The 13,946-nt window shown below is 36.3% G+C and overlaps 2 protein-coding genes across 2 annotated transcripts; one reads left to right on the forward strand and one right to left on the reverse strand.

Annotated features, from left to right (window-relative positions):
• The first annotated feature begins 332 nt into the window (after positions 1 to 332).
• Positions 333 to 2,792, forward strand: LOC7483436 (HVA22-like protein a). Its single transcript, XM_006376753.3, has 5 exons — positions 333 to 617; positions 905 to 931; positions 1,135 to 1,257; positions 1,793 to 2,039; positions 2,520 to 2,792. The coding sequence occupies exons 1-5, from the start codon at positions 556 to 558 to the stop codon at positions 2,568 to 2,570; spliced, it is 510 nt and encodes a 169-aa protein (XP_006376815.1). The 5' UTR covers positions 333 to 555; the 3' UTR covers positions 2,571 to 2,792.
• Positions 2,793 to 9,743: 6,951 nt separating this feature from the next.
• Positions 9,744 to 13,190, reverse strand: LOC7483438 (microtubule-associated protein RP/EB family member 1A). Its single transcript, XM_006376754.3, has 8 exons — positions 12,879 to 13,190; positions 12,412 to 12,480; positions 12,214 to 12,300; positions 11,101 to 11,207; positions 10,841 to 10,983; positions 10,659 to 10,735; positions 10,300 to 10,413; positions 9,744 to 10,191 (listed from the first exon to the last, which is right to left on the reverse strand). The coding sequence occupies exons 1-8, from the start codon at positions 12,984 to 12,986 to the stop codon at positions 10,066 to 10,068; spliced, it is 831 nt and encodes a 276-aa protein (XP_006376816.2). The 5' UTR covers positions 12,987 to 13,190; the 3' UTR covers positions 9,744 to 10,065.
• Between the last annotated feature and the right edge of the window lie 756 nt (positions 13,191 to 13,946).

Below are 13,946 nucleotides of genomic sequence, written 5' to 3' on the forward strand. Positions count from 1 at the left end.
TAAGATTTGAGAGTTACATTTTAAAATGTTTATTTAAAAAAAAATACATTAAAAAAACATAATTTTTATTTTTAATTTATTTTTAATATTATCATATAAAATAATTAAAAAATATTAAAAAATTTAATTTTTAAAAATATTTTTAAAATACAAAAATAAATAAATTCAAAAAATTCGTGAATCGTTTTCGTTGGAAAGGGTCGATCACTTCCATAGATTCCACGGTGTTTGTTGCACCAAACCCACTGCCACTTAGGAAAAAGTAGGGCAGTGCCTTTGTTAGTGGTTGAGCTGTACAATCAAAATCATTCAACAAACCGACACCGTAGATTACAGGAACCACCGTACTCCGCGAAACACTAAATACAAGCCCGGAAACAAAGCTTTTGGTAGCTTCCACGTTGTTCTTTACTTTATAGGACTCTCTTCCGTCTCAGCTCTTTGAACACCTGTATAACAACACACAGTCATCGAGACAGACTGAGGAGCTACTTCTTGTAATAGAGTACAGAGACAAAGAAATTAAACAACATTGTTTTTGTTTTTCTCACAGAGATGGGATCTGGGACTGGAAGCTTCTTCAAGGTTCTTCTTAAGAACTTCGACGTTCTTTCTGGGTATGCTTTCCTTCTGCTGTATCTTTTTGTTTCCAGATTTCTTGAAACTAAAAACACCCAAAGCTTCAATTTTTATTATACTGGGACTTTTGCTTCTTGCTTTCATGTGTGATGTGAGTATTACCTTGCTAATGCGATGGTGGAACCCCTCAAAACATATATGTACTCTCTTTTTTCATGATATAGGTTATTTAAAAACATAGCAGACTCATAGTTTTATTAATGTTCTATATATGCACTGTGCTTTAAAAAAGAAACATCTAACTTCTAATTTGAATAATTTTCAGGCCTGTGGTTAGTCTTGTTTATCCTCTGTAAGTACCCCTCTGTTCCCTCTTTCCTTTTTTCTTCTTCTTTTCCCTTCCTTATTTTTTTTGCGGCTATCCTAGTTTTCGATTTTGATTTTACTTTTTGGGCGTTAATTTATAGACTCGTCCATAAAGGGTTCATCAAATATTCAATTTTGTTGGTGCAATGAGAATAGATTGTATCACTTGATTTGGCTGTGTCTGGACAGGTATGCATCAATTAGGGCAATTGAGACTAAATCTCACGTTGATGATAAGCAATGGCTTACTTACTGGATTCTTTACTCAATGATCACACTCTTCGAGCTTACCTTTGCCAAAGTCATTGAGTGGTAAGTTTTCTTCTCTTATATATATTCGCATTGTTCCGCTCTTCAAATATTTTGTTTAGTTCTGTTTGTATTAGTGTAACTGTTTTTGGAATGGAAATTAGGGAATTGCATTGCCTGCGGTGGCAAATTAGTTTGAATAACATTGTTTTGTAACTTCTTTGTCGCTATTTCTGGTATTATCCAAAGCTGACCAACACACGAAGAACTGTCCTTTGAGAGAATTAAGTCATCTTGCCTTTTGTTCCATCCTAAATATATTTCGAAGTTTATCGTGCTGAATAATATCTTCCCTTAATGGGGAGCACATGTTTTATTGTGACATTATAGTTTGGTGCAATTTTGGTGCACTTTTTAATGGAATAAAGTACAGGAAAAAAATCAATTATCATGGAAGTTTAATTTTATTTAGTTTCTGGGGTAGTCTCTCTATATGATGAAAAGCCTTGTTAAGTTGTCATTGTTATTTTAACAGTCCGCTTTTGCTGATTTATTTTGCTGTAGCCAGAATTTGTTAAGCTTGTGAATGTAATGGCAGGATACCAATCTGGCCATATGCGAGGCTCATTTTGACCTGCTGGTTGGTCATTCCATACTTCAGTGGTGCTGCATATGTTTATGAGAATTTTGTGAGACCTTTCTTTGCCAACCCACAGCAAACCCTTAATATATGGTATGTCCCAAGAAAGAAGGATGTCTTCAGCAAACCAGATGACGTTCTAACTGCTGCTGAGAAATACATCGAAGAGAATGGAACTTCTGCTTTTGAGAAGCTCATTACCAAGGTAGTTGATGAGCCATTAACAATTGTTTTAAACTAATTTTGGGACCAATATTTTTCTAGGAGTGAGTCTACTGATAAAATGCCAACACTATGTTTGATTGGAAAGGACCGATGGATGAGTGGAGAGGGATGAAAGAGGCACTTGCCGCATCATTCCCTCCTTGCCTGATGGATAAGCAGAGAGGGGTGAGAGACTAATGCTAAATATTAAGAAAAATAACAAGAAAAAACTTGAAGCATACCTATGAGCCATTGGATTGGTGGGACCACCCATTGGATCCCATAACAAGATCATCCTCCGGTGGTGAAATGTTTTTGTCATGTTTTCTTTATGTTTTAACATTTTTGTCACCAAAGATTTTTTGGGAGTTCCCTTAATTGATTGTGACTGTGATAGATTAAATGTCTTATCAATATTATATAGCAGTAGCATTAAATATCTCCAGCACATTGCAACTAATAAGATAATTGCTCCATGCAGGGTAAATCCAAGAGGCGTAGCTTATTCGATGATGAGGATGACCGATACTGATAGCTGTTAGCTGGTCCTGCTACCTTGTTCCTTGTCGGGGAAGACTAGTTCCTTTCAGTTATTTCCAGTTGCTACTTACTAGAGTTCTTTGTTGTCAATGAACCTGGAGTTTTTGTGTGAGTCTAATGTGGTGGTTGGTTCTTTCAATAGATACAGGATGTTGTGTAATGATATGCTATGTAAGTATCATGAGTGCTTGCCTTATTATCATCCGTTTAATTATGTGCTTGACCTTCTCAAGGAAAGATGAAAATACGCAAGTAACGCAAGATCATTGTGATTTATAGTAGCCATTGATACTGCCTTGTAATATTATCTTCATTGCGAAAAGATTGTTACCATACCCTCCGATCAGCCAACCACTAATTTTCTGCTGAAATGTTTTTCCTCCATTTGGGTTTTCAGTTTGGAAATTGGCAATGCAGTAAGTTTTCTGTTACTGTTGGTTTTCAGGCGCATTGTCATGCAAGATGTGTTATATGACTTCAGTACGCGAAGTCCCTATTCCACAGTCATCAAGCTTATTTCCCACAGTTCGGAGAGAGAGCGCTGCTCGGATTTGCTGTTTCTGAGTATGTCACGGAGTAAAGCCAGGCTGCCCGAAGAAGTTGAGTGAAGTTGCTCATTTGTCCCTCTCCCAAAATCGTGGGAGTAGATCAGATATTCTCGTATTTGGCCGAGTTGAGAGTTATCTAACCTCTTGATCTCTTCATCAAAAGCTTTTCTATGGGTCAGTTTTATTTTAGAATCCGACTCTTCTGTGGTCATCAGCTGTCATGCGGCAAATGCTCTAGACCATTGTTCTATGACAAATCCTTCTTAGGTTTCTAGCTGCTGTTCGCTTTGTCCACATTTTGGAACAGGGAAATCACGTGGCTGATCAAGTTCGAAGAGAGCATGACTTCGGGGCCTGGTTCTAATTAACAATAACAAAATTAGTAAAACAAAATGGTGTTTTTGAACAGTTAAATCAATGTAAAAATGTGACTAGTTTTGTAAAAATTTGAACTTTCTTTGTCTACTTTCATGAGGTATTTTTGTTATTTTTTCATTTGCATTTTTTTCTTGAAGTTTTGATTTTTCAATTTCATCCTCTTATGTCACATTCTCAACTTTTATGTTTTAAAAAAATTTCTACCATTTTGCATTTCCTAGTGTGTTAATTGATTTAGACATTGTTCTTTGTTTATTGGGCATTGATTTAGCAAAATTGAACTATAATTGTTGTTAAAAAAATCAATTAAAATAATGAGGACTAAAGTTTATATTCTAAAAAATGGAAGTCCCCTTCGATATTTTTTACATATCAGGGCATTAAAACCAAGGTAGAGAAAGAGAAGACAGAGAAAAAGAAATAAAGAAAAAAAGGGTTGCTAGAGCCACTCCTTCCACCACATGCTTCCATGGAGGAAAGACCTTTCTGAGAGCTTAAAGGAAGTCACATGCGTGACAACAATGCTACAACCTTCCTTGTCATGTGTTACATGCGCTAAACATTTTTTTTTCCTTTTCATTCAATTTAGTCTTTGATTCTTTAATATCTTTTCAATTTAGACCATGATTCTTTAATAACTCTTAAACTTTTTTCCCTCTTGGTTCAATTTTGACCATTGATGCATCTTGAGTAGCCCAACTTTACTTTAATAGGGTTTTTCGTTTGCATGACATTCCTAGGTCTATCACTTGGGATAAGGATGTCAAGTTCATGAGTAATTTCTAAAAGAGTTTGTGGAGAAAAATGAGAACCCAGTTGAACTTTAGCAGTGCTTATCATTCTCAGACTGATGGGTAGAAAGAGGTGGTTAATCGTAGTCTCGACAACTTACTGCAAAGCCTTGTAGGAGATAAGCCAAAATAGTGGGATATGACATTACCACAAGCGGATTCATTTATAATAGGTCTCGGAATTGGACTACCTAACTAAATCCCTTTGAGATCGTTTACGGACAAATTCATTTTGCAGTACTAGAGCTAATTTTTGTTCCTCGCATCAGATGATTAAGCATCTAAGCAACATATATGGAAGATTACGTGCATGACATTCATGATCATGCCAAACAAACAATCAACGACAACAATGTTAAGTATAAGTTCCTAGTTGATACTCATCGTAGAAGAGTGGTGTTCGAGGTTGATGATTTGGTATGGGCAATCCTTACACATGATAGGTTACCGATGGGTGAGTATAACAAGTTGAAGGAAAGGAAGATAGACCCTTGTGAGGTGTTGTAAGAAATATATGATAATGCTTACAAGATTCATCTTTCTAATCATCTAAAAACTTCTGATGTATTCAATGTCCAACATTTGACATCTTATTTGGAGAAGGAACAAAACTTGAGGTCAAGTTCTCTCCAACCTGAAAAGAATGATTTAGTCAAATCTGCGATAACGGGTGATTCTGAGCAATCAGTTATTTTTTTTGTTACTTTTAGATTTCATAACTTATTTTGGATTTTATGCTTTTTTCCTTTGTATTTTTGTGTTTTTGCTTTGTTTTCTAGTTGAGGTAAGATTTCTGACCTATTTAAGGTTTTGTAAATCTCCAAAGGAGACAAACTTTTACTACCATTATTGTTAGTGAGAATAAACCAATAAGTTTGGAGTTTACATCTGCAACCCCTTTCATTTATAAAATTTATGTGTTTTTTATTTGTTGTTGTCTTTAGCTTTCTCCTACATCAGTGTTCCTCTTAATAAGAGGAATTCTATTGAGGTATTTTTGGCTTTAATATCACATGAAAAAGTAAATCACAGTTAAGAGAGGTTTTTCATTTTGATTGTGTTTTTCAAACAATTTGTGTTTTTTTAGTTGGAAAAATAATTTCTTGAGGTTATAGGAGTGTTTTTGGGGGTATTTTTATGTGAAAATGAGTTGAAATTTTGATTTTTGGATAAAAAAATTCACAACTTGATCTTTCAGCCACTCTCGGTGCCTAAAAACCAGGTTTGTAAAAGATGTTTCCTCTGTTTCTTTTTAAAAAGTTAAGCATCATTCACAAAAAAAAAAAAAAAAGAAATGGCTTATGCATGGGGGCTTAGGCTGGGAGATCAATGCACCTAGACTTTTTTTTTAAAGGCCCGTGGGTGCTAAGCTACCAAGGCTCGCATGCTTACCTTGTTTTAGTTTCTTTTTTTTTTCTATTGTTTGATTTTTTTCTTTATTTTTTTTCAAATTTCATTATTCAACATTTTTTTATTGTTGATTTTTTTGTGCAATTTTATCCTTTAACATTTAGTTGATTTTGAATTGGTCTTCATGATATATTTTGGTTTACTTTTTATAGGATTATCGCAATCTTATATGAATGTCCTGACATTTGGTTGGTACTTGATGAGGATACAAAAATCACAGGGAATATTCTAGAAGGAATTATTCCTTAAGATCCTTGTATTTCATTCATAGTGTGTTCTACAACCTTCACTTTAAAACTGCATTGGCTTATTCTTTAATGGATCTCCTCAGGGGATGTGAATCTCTTCTTAAATAAATACTTGCACAAAGTCCTTTAAAGACCCTTGGGGGTGTTAATGGGGAACCCTCCAAAGATCAAGTCAGTACTAGGTATTTTTATGTAGCAAAAAGACATTAATGAAGATATTAATAAGCTTTTATGAAGATAAAGAGGAGGAAGGGGATGAAGATGTGGAATTCAGGTTGAAGAAGAAGAATTGTGTTTATGTCTCAGAGTATAAGGTTTCAAACCCTTTTCCTGTATGCTCTTGCTTCCTTTTATATTATCTGGCTTGACTTGCTTCATACAACATATGAGGGGTAAAAATGTAATTTTGTAATAGTAAAATAATATTATTATATTGCTCATACCATCAAATTTAATTAATATAAGCATGGACCGCTTATTTGTATTTAATGGGATGTGATGGACATTATAATCACTCGCCCAAGCCCGGAGTATGGGAAATTCAATGTGGAATTACCTTTTAGCTATACCCTAAACCTGAAAGGAGTTGAGTTCAACTCATATGTTGAACCCAAAAGGAGTTAGGTTTAGCTTGTGACTGCACCTAAGAATGGTCAGGGACAGGCGCATCATAACCCAACATGGAGTCGAGCGCGAACGCACCATAACCCAACTTAGGGTTGGGCGTGAACGCACCATAGACCAATGAGAAGTTGGCCTCAGACACGTTCCTGACCCAACATGAGTTTAGGCGCGAACACGTCCCCGACCCATCATGGTTTCGAGCACGAACGTGTCTCGGCCCACCATGGGCCTGGACGCCGACACGTCCTACCCCAACATGGGGTTGGGTGCAGACGTGTCCTGGCCTAGCTTGGAGTTGGGCGCCGAGAAAGATATAACCCTATTTTGGGTTGTGATTCTCGTGTGTTGGCTTTTAAATGGGAAAGGTTTTAGGAAACTATGACCCATCAGTAGCCCCCTAAGTCTGCTTATTTTTGAAAAAATAGGGAGACTTAGGACTAATTTTTTTTTGACTAACCTTAGTTGAGTCGTAATCCTGATCAAGATGTTCTTTATACTCTTTCTATCAAGGCCTTACTGGTAGGGATAGTCTTCCCAGATAGTTCATTGTTTGAATCTTTAAGATATGTTCTCAGTCCTTCTTTCGAGGAGCATTGGACACTCACTACTGTCCTGGAGAAATGGGTCTTAGACGCCACAGGGGTGTATAACCCTGTTTGGACAAGTAGCAGGTGTTGCTATAGGAGGGCTGGTTTTAGCACTTTTTAATGTTGTAGATGCTGGTACCTATGTTATCTAGGAGAAATATGGGTCTCATACCATACACAGGGTGTATAACCCGAGTTGGATAGACGGGGTGTTGTTGTAGGAAGGCTGGTTCCAACACTTTTTGATGTTATAGAGGCTGGTACCCATGTTATCCAGGAGAGATGTGGGTCCATGATGGCACATAGAGTGTGTAACTCGAGTTGGATAGACGAGATGAGCCTGATAAGGCCACCCCAACACTTTTGAATGCTATAGAGACTAGTCTCATGCTGTCTAGGAGAGATGTGGGTCCCAGACTACATACATGAATATATAGCCCGTTTGGACAGACATGATGGACCTGATAAGACTATTCCAGTGCTCTTACTTCCAACTGAAAAGGCTAGATAGAAGGAAGGGAGGGGCGTTGAAAGTCGCCCTGAAGAGTGAATCATCGATCCCCTACTACTACCTTAGAGAGGTGGGTCCTAGACGCCACAAGGGTATGTAACCTCAATTGGTGACAGTAAAGGTTGATGCTCACTTTGAACTTTGCTACCGTCCTGGAGAAGTGGGTCTCGGATGTCACAAGGGTGTGTAACCCTGTTTGGATCGGTAAGAAGTATTCTCGAAAAATGAAAATAAATTAAGTAAGAACACAAGTGAAAAAAATAAGCATTCTTTATTTATAAATTCAACAATGATATAGCTTAAGGTGGTATGAGTGCCTCACATGAGAAAGGTCAGAGCCTTGTAGGTCTTGTAGGTGATCAACCAGTAGGGCTTTATTGCCTTTTTGACAGGTGTTTGCACATTTTCTTAAGGCTTCCTGGTTCCCTTTCACTGCAGCTACCCTTTTAACTATTGGGAACTTCATGGTCAAATACTTAGTGCTGACCGCTACACTGAAGCAATGACCTCCCGATGATGGCATTATATGGAAGTTAAATGTTAATGACCATGAAGGTCTGTTGGATAGTCACACAACAGGGTGCAGTCCCCACAGTAACAGTCAACTCTACTGCTCCCTTCACGGGCACTGTTAACCCTTCTATCCCGACGAGTGGTGTTGGCACTAGAGTCATTCTAGAGGCATTTATGCCTATTTTTTTCATGGCCTCTGCTGATAGGTTGTTCATTGGGCTATCATCATGCACTAGGATCCTGTAAACCATATGATCCTTCATGACCATGGAAATCACCAAGGCATCTTAATGTGGATGTTTAATCCCCTATCCATCAACATGGGTAAAGGTGATGGGTTCATGCCAAGAACTTTCTTAACCCACTGTAACTAGAACTTGATCTCCTAGCCTTGTTCTCTTATTATTGGTGACACCTATGTTGGTATATGAACCCCTTAGTATGACAAGGATGTCTGGGAGTGCTGGTCTCTGTTGTCTCGCTTCATCTCCCTCTCCTTTTTGAGATGGATCCTTTTTTAGGAATTGTCTGAGGTATCCCTGTGTTAAAAGTCTCTCCACTTCTTTCTTGAGAGCATAACAGTCCTCAGTGTCGTGTCCTTTCTCTCTATGGAACTAGCAGTACTTTTTGGAGAACTTGAGGCTGAGATTAGGCTTTGAGAGAGGAGAATATTGAGGTAGGTTCTGACCCTTCAAAGTCGTGTAGATCTCTGTGTAACTAGTGTTTACAGGAGTGTAAACCCTTTCAGGGCCTACTAGGATGTTCCCTGGAGGGCCCTTTCTTCTTAACATCATGTTGTCTGATAGGGAACGATTCCTATTGAGGGGTTCAACTCTGACCCCTCTCTATGGATCTATAAGAGGACCTTCTACATAGCTAGGGCTTCCTCCACTTTCATGTGGCTCTCGATCATTGTATTAACAAATGTTTTTCTAGATCTTTCTGGTATTTTTAAATTCATGGAATTCCTTATTTGAACTCCTATTCTTTTCTACATTATGTTTTTTTTTCTGGAACAAACATTCCTTTCTTAAAGTTCAACATCTAAAATCCCAATTCTAGTTATCATTTCATCACATGTTAAATCTTAAATGAAAATTAACCGGCAACTATCAAACAAGTGAATAGAAACTTTCTTATGATGGGATGAATCGGGGAGCATCTCGATGACATGACTGTTTATGATCTGGTACTTCTTTGTAGCTATGGTGGCGGAGGTAATTGAAGATGATGGATGGAAACGGCTCTCCAAAAACTTTTAGCTCAGGAAAATGATAGGTGCACAAACTGCCTAAGCGTCAAATCCCAGAGCATAAAATTCTCAACCAGTCGCCTTCACCTCTGTCCTCAGTGATGCGTGCATATCATGATCAACTCCTGCCCCTTTCCTTTAGTTTATTATCATTCCCGAATCCGCTATATACATCTAAGGTATTCTATTTCCTCATCTTCATGTGGGATAATGGAACAAAAGAGACCAACATGTGGAAATCAATCAAATAGTTCAGGACAAAACACACACACACACGGTGCAGAAGAGAAAAGCAACAGCAGCTTCCCTTTAACTTCGATAGATTAGTCACTGCTTAAATTCAAAAAAACCCAGGAAAGTGTAATAAACACCTACAAACATGTGCATAATAAAGAGGCAACTGCAGCTCCCTTTAACTTTATCGATTAGTCCCCACTTAAATACACAAAACACATGGACATGTAATAAACGGAAAATAATACACTTATTTACCTTTAACAACATTAAGAGTCTATAGCATAGTGAAAGATCACCAGCATCTCATGATTGAGACGGGTTTGCTTCTAATAACAATGGTCTCAAAGCCTTTACTTTTCCCAGGCAAGATTCCATTGCTGGTCGAAAGTCAAGCCTCACTTTCAACTTCAGTCTCAACAGTATTGATAGCTTCAGATAAATATTCCTGAGCTTCTTCAAGTGCAGATTCCTTGGCATCATCAGCGTACAGTATCTTTTTTATTGCAACTGTCATCTGCATGGCATTTAAACAATGGCATGACTAAAAGCATAACCCCTGCTCCATATTTATGATACTAACCATGTCTCTTGATCTATATATTAGGCATCTAGAAACTCTTACCGGTAGGTCCTCCATTTCAGGAATCTGACATAGTATTTCTATATCTCGCAGCTTCGCAAAGTAAAAATCTCTTTCTTTTTCCAGATGGTCCACTGAGAGCTTGAGATTTGTAACCTGTATGCAAACCAGAGTCATCAGTACTCACTGTCAATATCTTTTCATATTGCAAAACTCTGTTATGATAACTATGACTACAAATTAGAGCTAGAAAGAGCATGCAGGTTGATGAAAATTTTTAATCTCCAAGTTGATAGTCAAAACTCTAAAGTTCAAGAGAACAATCTGCATACATCATAGACACTAAATGCAAGGGGGTTTTGAACTGCTCCTGTTTCAAATACAAGAAGAAAATGGAATACCTCCTTGGACAAGGCTTGAATCTCCTCTGAATAAGTTGCTCCACCTGCCACAGCACTTCCCCTACCTTGCTTTGGCCCTATAGCAATGTGCATTAAACAACAAACAAATAATTTAGGAAAAACAAAGCCAAAATAAAAAAGTGAGGCATGGATTTGGAAGATATCACGTGGTCTGTACTTACCGGACATTTTATTCAGGTCAACTGTGTCACTAGAGGCAGAGTTATGCAAATTGTTTGCTTGCAGTGATTTCGTGGTCTTCTGAGAACCCTTAGAGTTACGGTCCTTCCCACCCTTACTTCTCCGTTCCACAGGATTATAGTTCCTTTTAGAAATAAAATACACAACATGTTTACTTACATGATTAAAGCAAATGAAAAACAACTATTTCAAGCAAGTTAAAAGTAATGGAAGAATGATGTGTAAGAAAAACATTATTTACTCATTCATGATTCCACCATTTACAGAGTCACAGTATCGTTTCAGCCATTGTAAGAATTCCAAGTTGTCCAATGGCCTTCCTTTAACAAGCCTGTTAACTTCAATATGCTGCCATTTAGACAGAAAAAGAAGGGATGTCAAGGCAAATATAGTGTCTCCTGCCTCATGTTAAAACTTAGAAAAGAATTGTATCCTGTCTCCTCACTCATATCAGAACTTAGAAGAATATCAAAATTGTAAGTAAAAACATACAAATGAACTCACATGTTAGCACAAACAACATTAAATATCAAAATTGTAAGTAAAACATACAAATGAACTCAGATGTTAGCACAAACAAAATTCTCAATCATATCTCTAAATGTACTAGCAATACACAACAGCAAAACATGGAATAACATCCATTTGCTGAAACACCAATGTTGCATTTGGTTAGTGTCCTAAGACAGAAAGGACGGATATAAAAGAGATGAAAACGTGTCTGAGTGAAGAGATAGAGACACAGTAAATGTCTTTGAGATAGTTTTGGAGTGAATTTTATATTCTTTCAAAACATGAAGGACATAGACATATCCTCTCTATCCTCATTATCTTTGTCTCTTCTATCCCGAGATAATAATCAAACACTACCTAAGGTAATAGTGTTTAGCTTCTCATTATTTTTTTCCCTTTTCTTTTATTGTGGTTGTTATTTTTTTTTTTACTGTCTTTGCTCCAAGTTCGCTTTCTTTGCCTAGATTTTATCAGACTGAAACAAACCTAAATTAGCAAATCCAAGAATCTCCCATCCAACTCTGGCTTTGGACAGGCTGAAAAATAATGCCAAACTCAAATAGATGATCCAATCAAGGAAGATATGGTCCAAATGATAACAAGAATGAGAAAACGTATGGATACAAGATTGGAATGCTGCAAATTTATATATCTAAACTGTAGTATATGATGGAATTTACATTTTTACTCTCTAGAAACTTCCTGTCATGGATCAAGCTAGTAACACAAGGCTCATATGGTGATTCAGTAATATTAAATGAAATGAAACTGAACATTAAGAAGATCAACACAAAGAAAGAACAAAAAAAAAAAAAAAAAACATGAGAGATTGAATTAGTACCTTCTCAATTTTCAACTTGTTGAATACATCTTGCAGAACCTTGTAATTTTGGATCATATCATATTCTGTCTTCGCATCAAAATTCACCTACAACAAATGGAACTGAAATCTAGCGGAAGGCATTCTATAACTGCAATACTTAACCAAATGACAAGGCAGATATTAAAAACAAAGATATCGCAAATAGCATTCTGTCACCTTGTGCATAGGCACAACTCCTGGATAAGTCATGTCCATCATCTGACACTGCACCGCACCAGAAGCAGCCTGCACACAGTAATTGACATGGGAAACATTAGAAGAGAAGGAATTAAAAAGCGTAATGTGATCTCATTCCAAGAGCATTCGATAATAATATAGCAATCCAAAGCACATGTAAAAAAAAAGTAACAATTCTGCAGGCAAAGCTCATGCCATAACTGGTTCTAAGAGTCGTCAAGGCCATGTCAGCAGAGAATTCGATAATTTAAATCAGAGCATCCCATTTTGTTTCCTTTTTTCGTAACAGAAAATTGTCATATGGGAAACAAAAAACCCATTTCGTTAACATGCTCAAAATTGCTAAAACAATACGGAAAGCCAAACATTCCCTTAAATTGAGGCAGAATAAATAAATCCAAAAACACAAACAAAACCATAAAAAAACAATTTTTTTTATAAAAAACCTCTTCAATACGAGAGAGATTGAGCTGAAGTCTGTTGTTGATCCATGTTAATATCTCATTTCTTCCGACAAAATACGCACTGTCCATCATCCCTATATTCGACGCCATTCCTCTCTCTGTGTTTTTTTTTTTTCCTAGAAGATGAGAAATAGTTTTCTTTTAAGAGCAAGAATATGAGGAAATTTTTGGTTTTGATTTTGATTCGAGATTAGAGCGTGAAATTAGGGGTTGCCGTTTTATTTATTTATTTTTCCGGTTTTGATTGATTTTTTTTTTTTTTCAGTAAGTAGAAACTGAAACTCAAGAAAATGAGTGGTGAAAAAGAAAGAGAGCGAAACTGATGATCAGTTAGCAGATAGAGACAGACAGCACCAAAAATAAATAAATAAATGGAAATGAAATTCCAAAATTTTGTTTATGTGGCAGGCACCGACTCATTGTGTTATAAATATGTGTGGTACATATTTTGTTTTTTAGTTTAACGTGGGTGTTCGGGTCAGCTTGCACGCATCTCGACTAATTCTACGGGCCTTGAAGTTAACGATCATATAAACCTCTAGTGGTCATCATATGAGCAATCACAGGGCTCGAACCTGAGACCACAGAAAGAGCAAATCTCTTGATCTCAAGCTCTTATCACTGGACCACCACCTATATATTTTTTTAATTGGAAAGGTGGTTGGGTGATTTGAATTCTTCTCCCATTATATAATAATTACATAAATTATAATAATTTAAATATAAATTTATTTTACTACATTAAACTATTAATGTACACAACTGTTAAAATATATATATATTTTAAACAATCACATTTCAAGTGCTTATACTAATTTAATTTTTTATATTTAGTATTTATACTTTTTTTTCTTATTAAAGAGCACGTGGCATAATTCTTTATATATATATATATATATATATATATATATATATATATATATATATATATATATTTGTGCAATTTTATTTGAAAATTATGAACATATATATTGAGTGTTTTTTATAAGTAAAATAATTTTGTTTTTGTTTTTTTCTTCTAACAAGAACAAGCTACAACTAAGAACTTAA

The sequence above is a fragment of the Populus trichocarpa genome, chromosome 12 (assembly GCF_000002775.5).
Source record: "Populus trichocarpa isolate Nisqually-1 chromosome 12, P.trichocarpa_v4.1, whole genome shotgun sequence".
Lineage (NCBI taxonomy): Eukaryota > Viridiplantae > Streptophyta > Magnoliopsida > Malpighiales > Salicaceae > Populus > Populus trichocarpa.

Bases quoted from the DNA above. Each gene is read 5' to 3' on its own strand.
- LOC7483436 (XM_006376753.3), top strand. From the start codon at position 556: ATGGGATCTGGGACTGGAAGCTTCTTCAAGGTTCTTCTTAAGAACTTC. The intron at 932-1,134 runs GTAAGTACCCCT...GTGTCTGGACAG, and splicing joins GTTAGTCTTGTTTATCCTCT to GTATGCATCAATTAGGGCAA. The intron at 2,040-2,519 runs GTAGTTGATGAG...TGCTCCATGCAG, and splicing joins TTGAGAAGCTCATTACCAAG to GGTAAATCCAAGAGGCGTAG.
- LOC7483438 (XM_006376754.3), bottom strand. From the start codon at position 12,986: ATGGCGTCGAATATAGGGATGATGGACAGTGCGTATTTTGTCGGAAGA. The intron at 10,984-11,100 runs GTAAATAATGTT...TATTTCTAAAAG, and splicing joins AATGGTGGAATCATGAATGA to GAACTATAATCCTGTGGAAC. The intron at 10,736-10,840 runs GTAAGTACAGAC...ACATTGCTATAG, and splicing joins TGACCTGAATAAAATGTCCG to GGCCAAAGCAAGGTAGGGGA.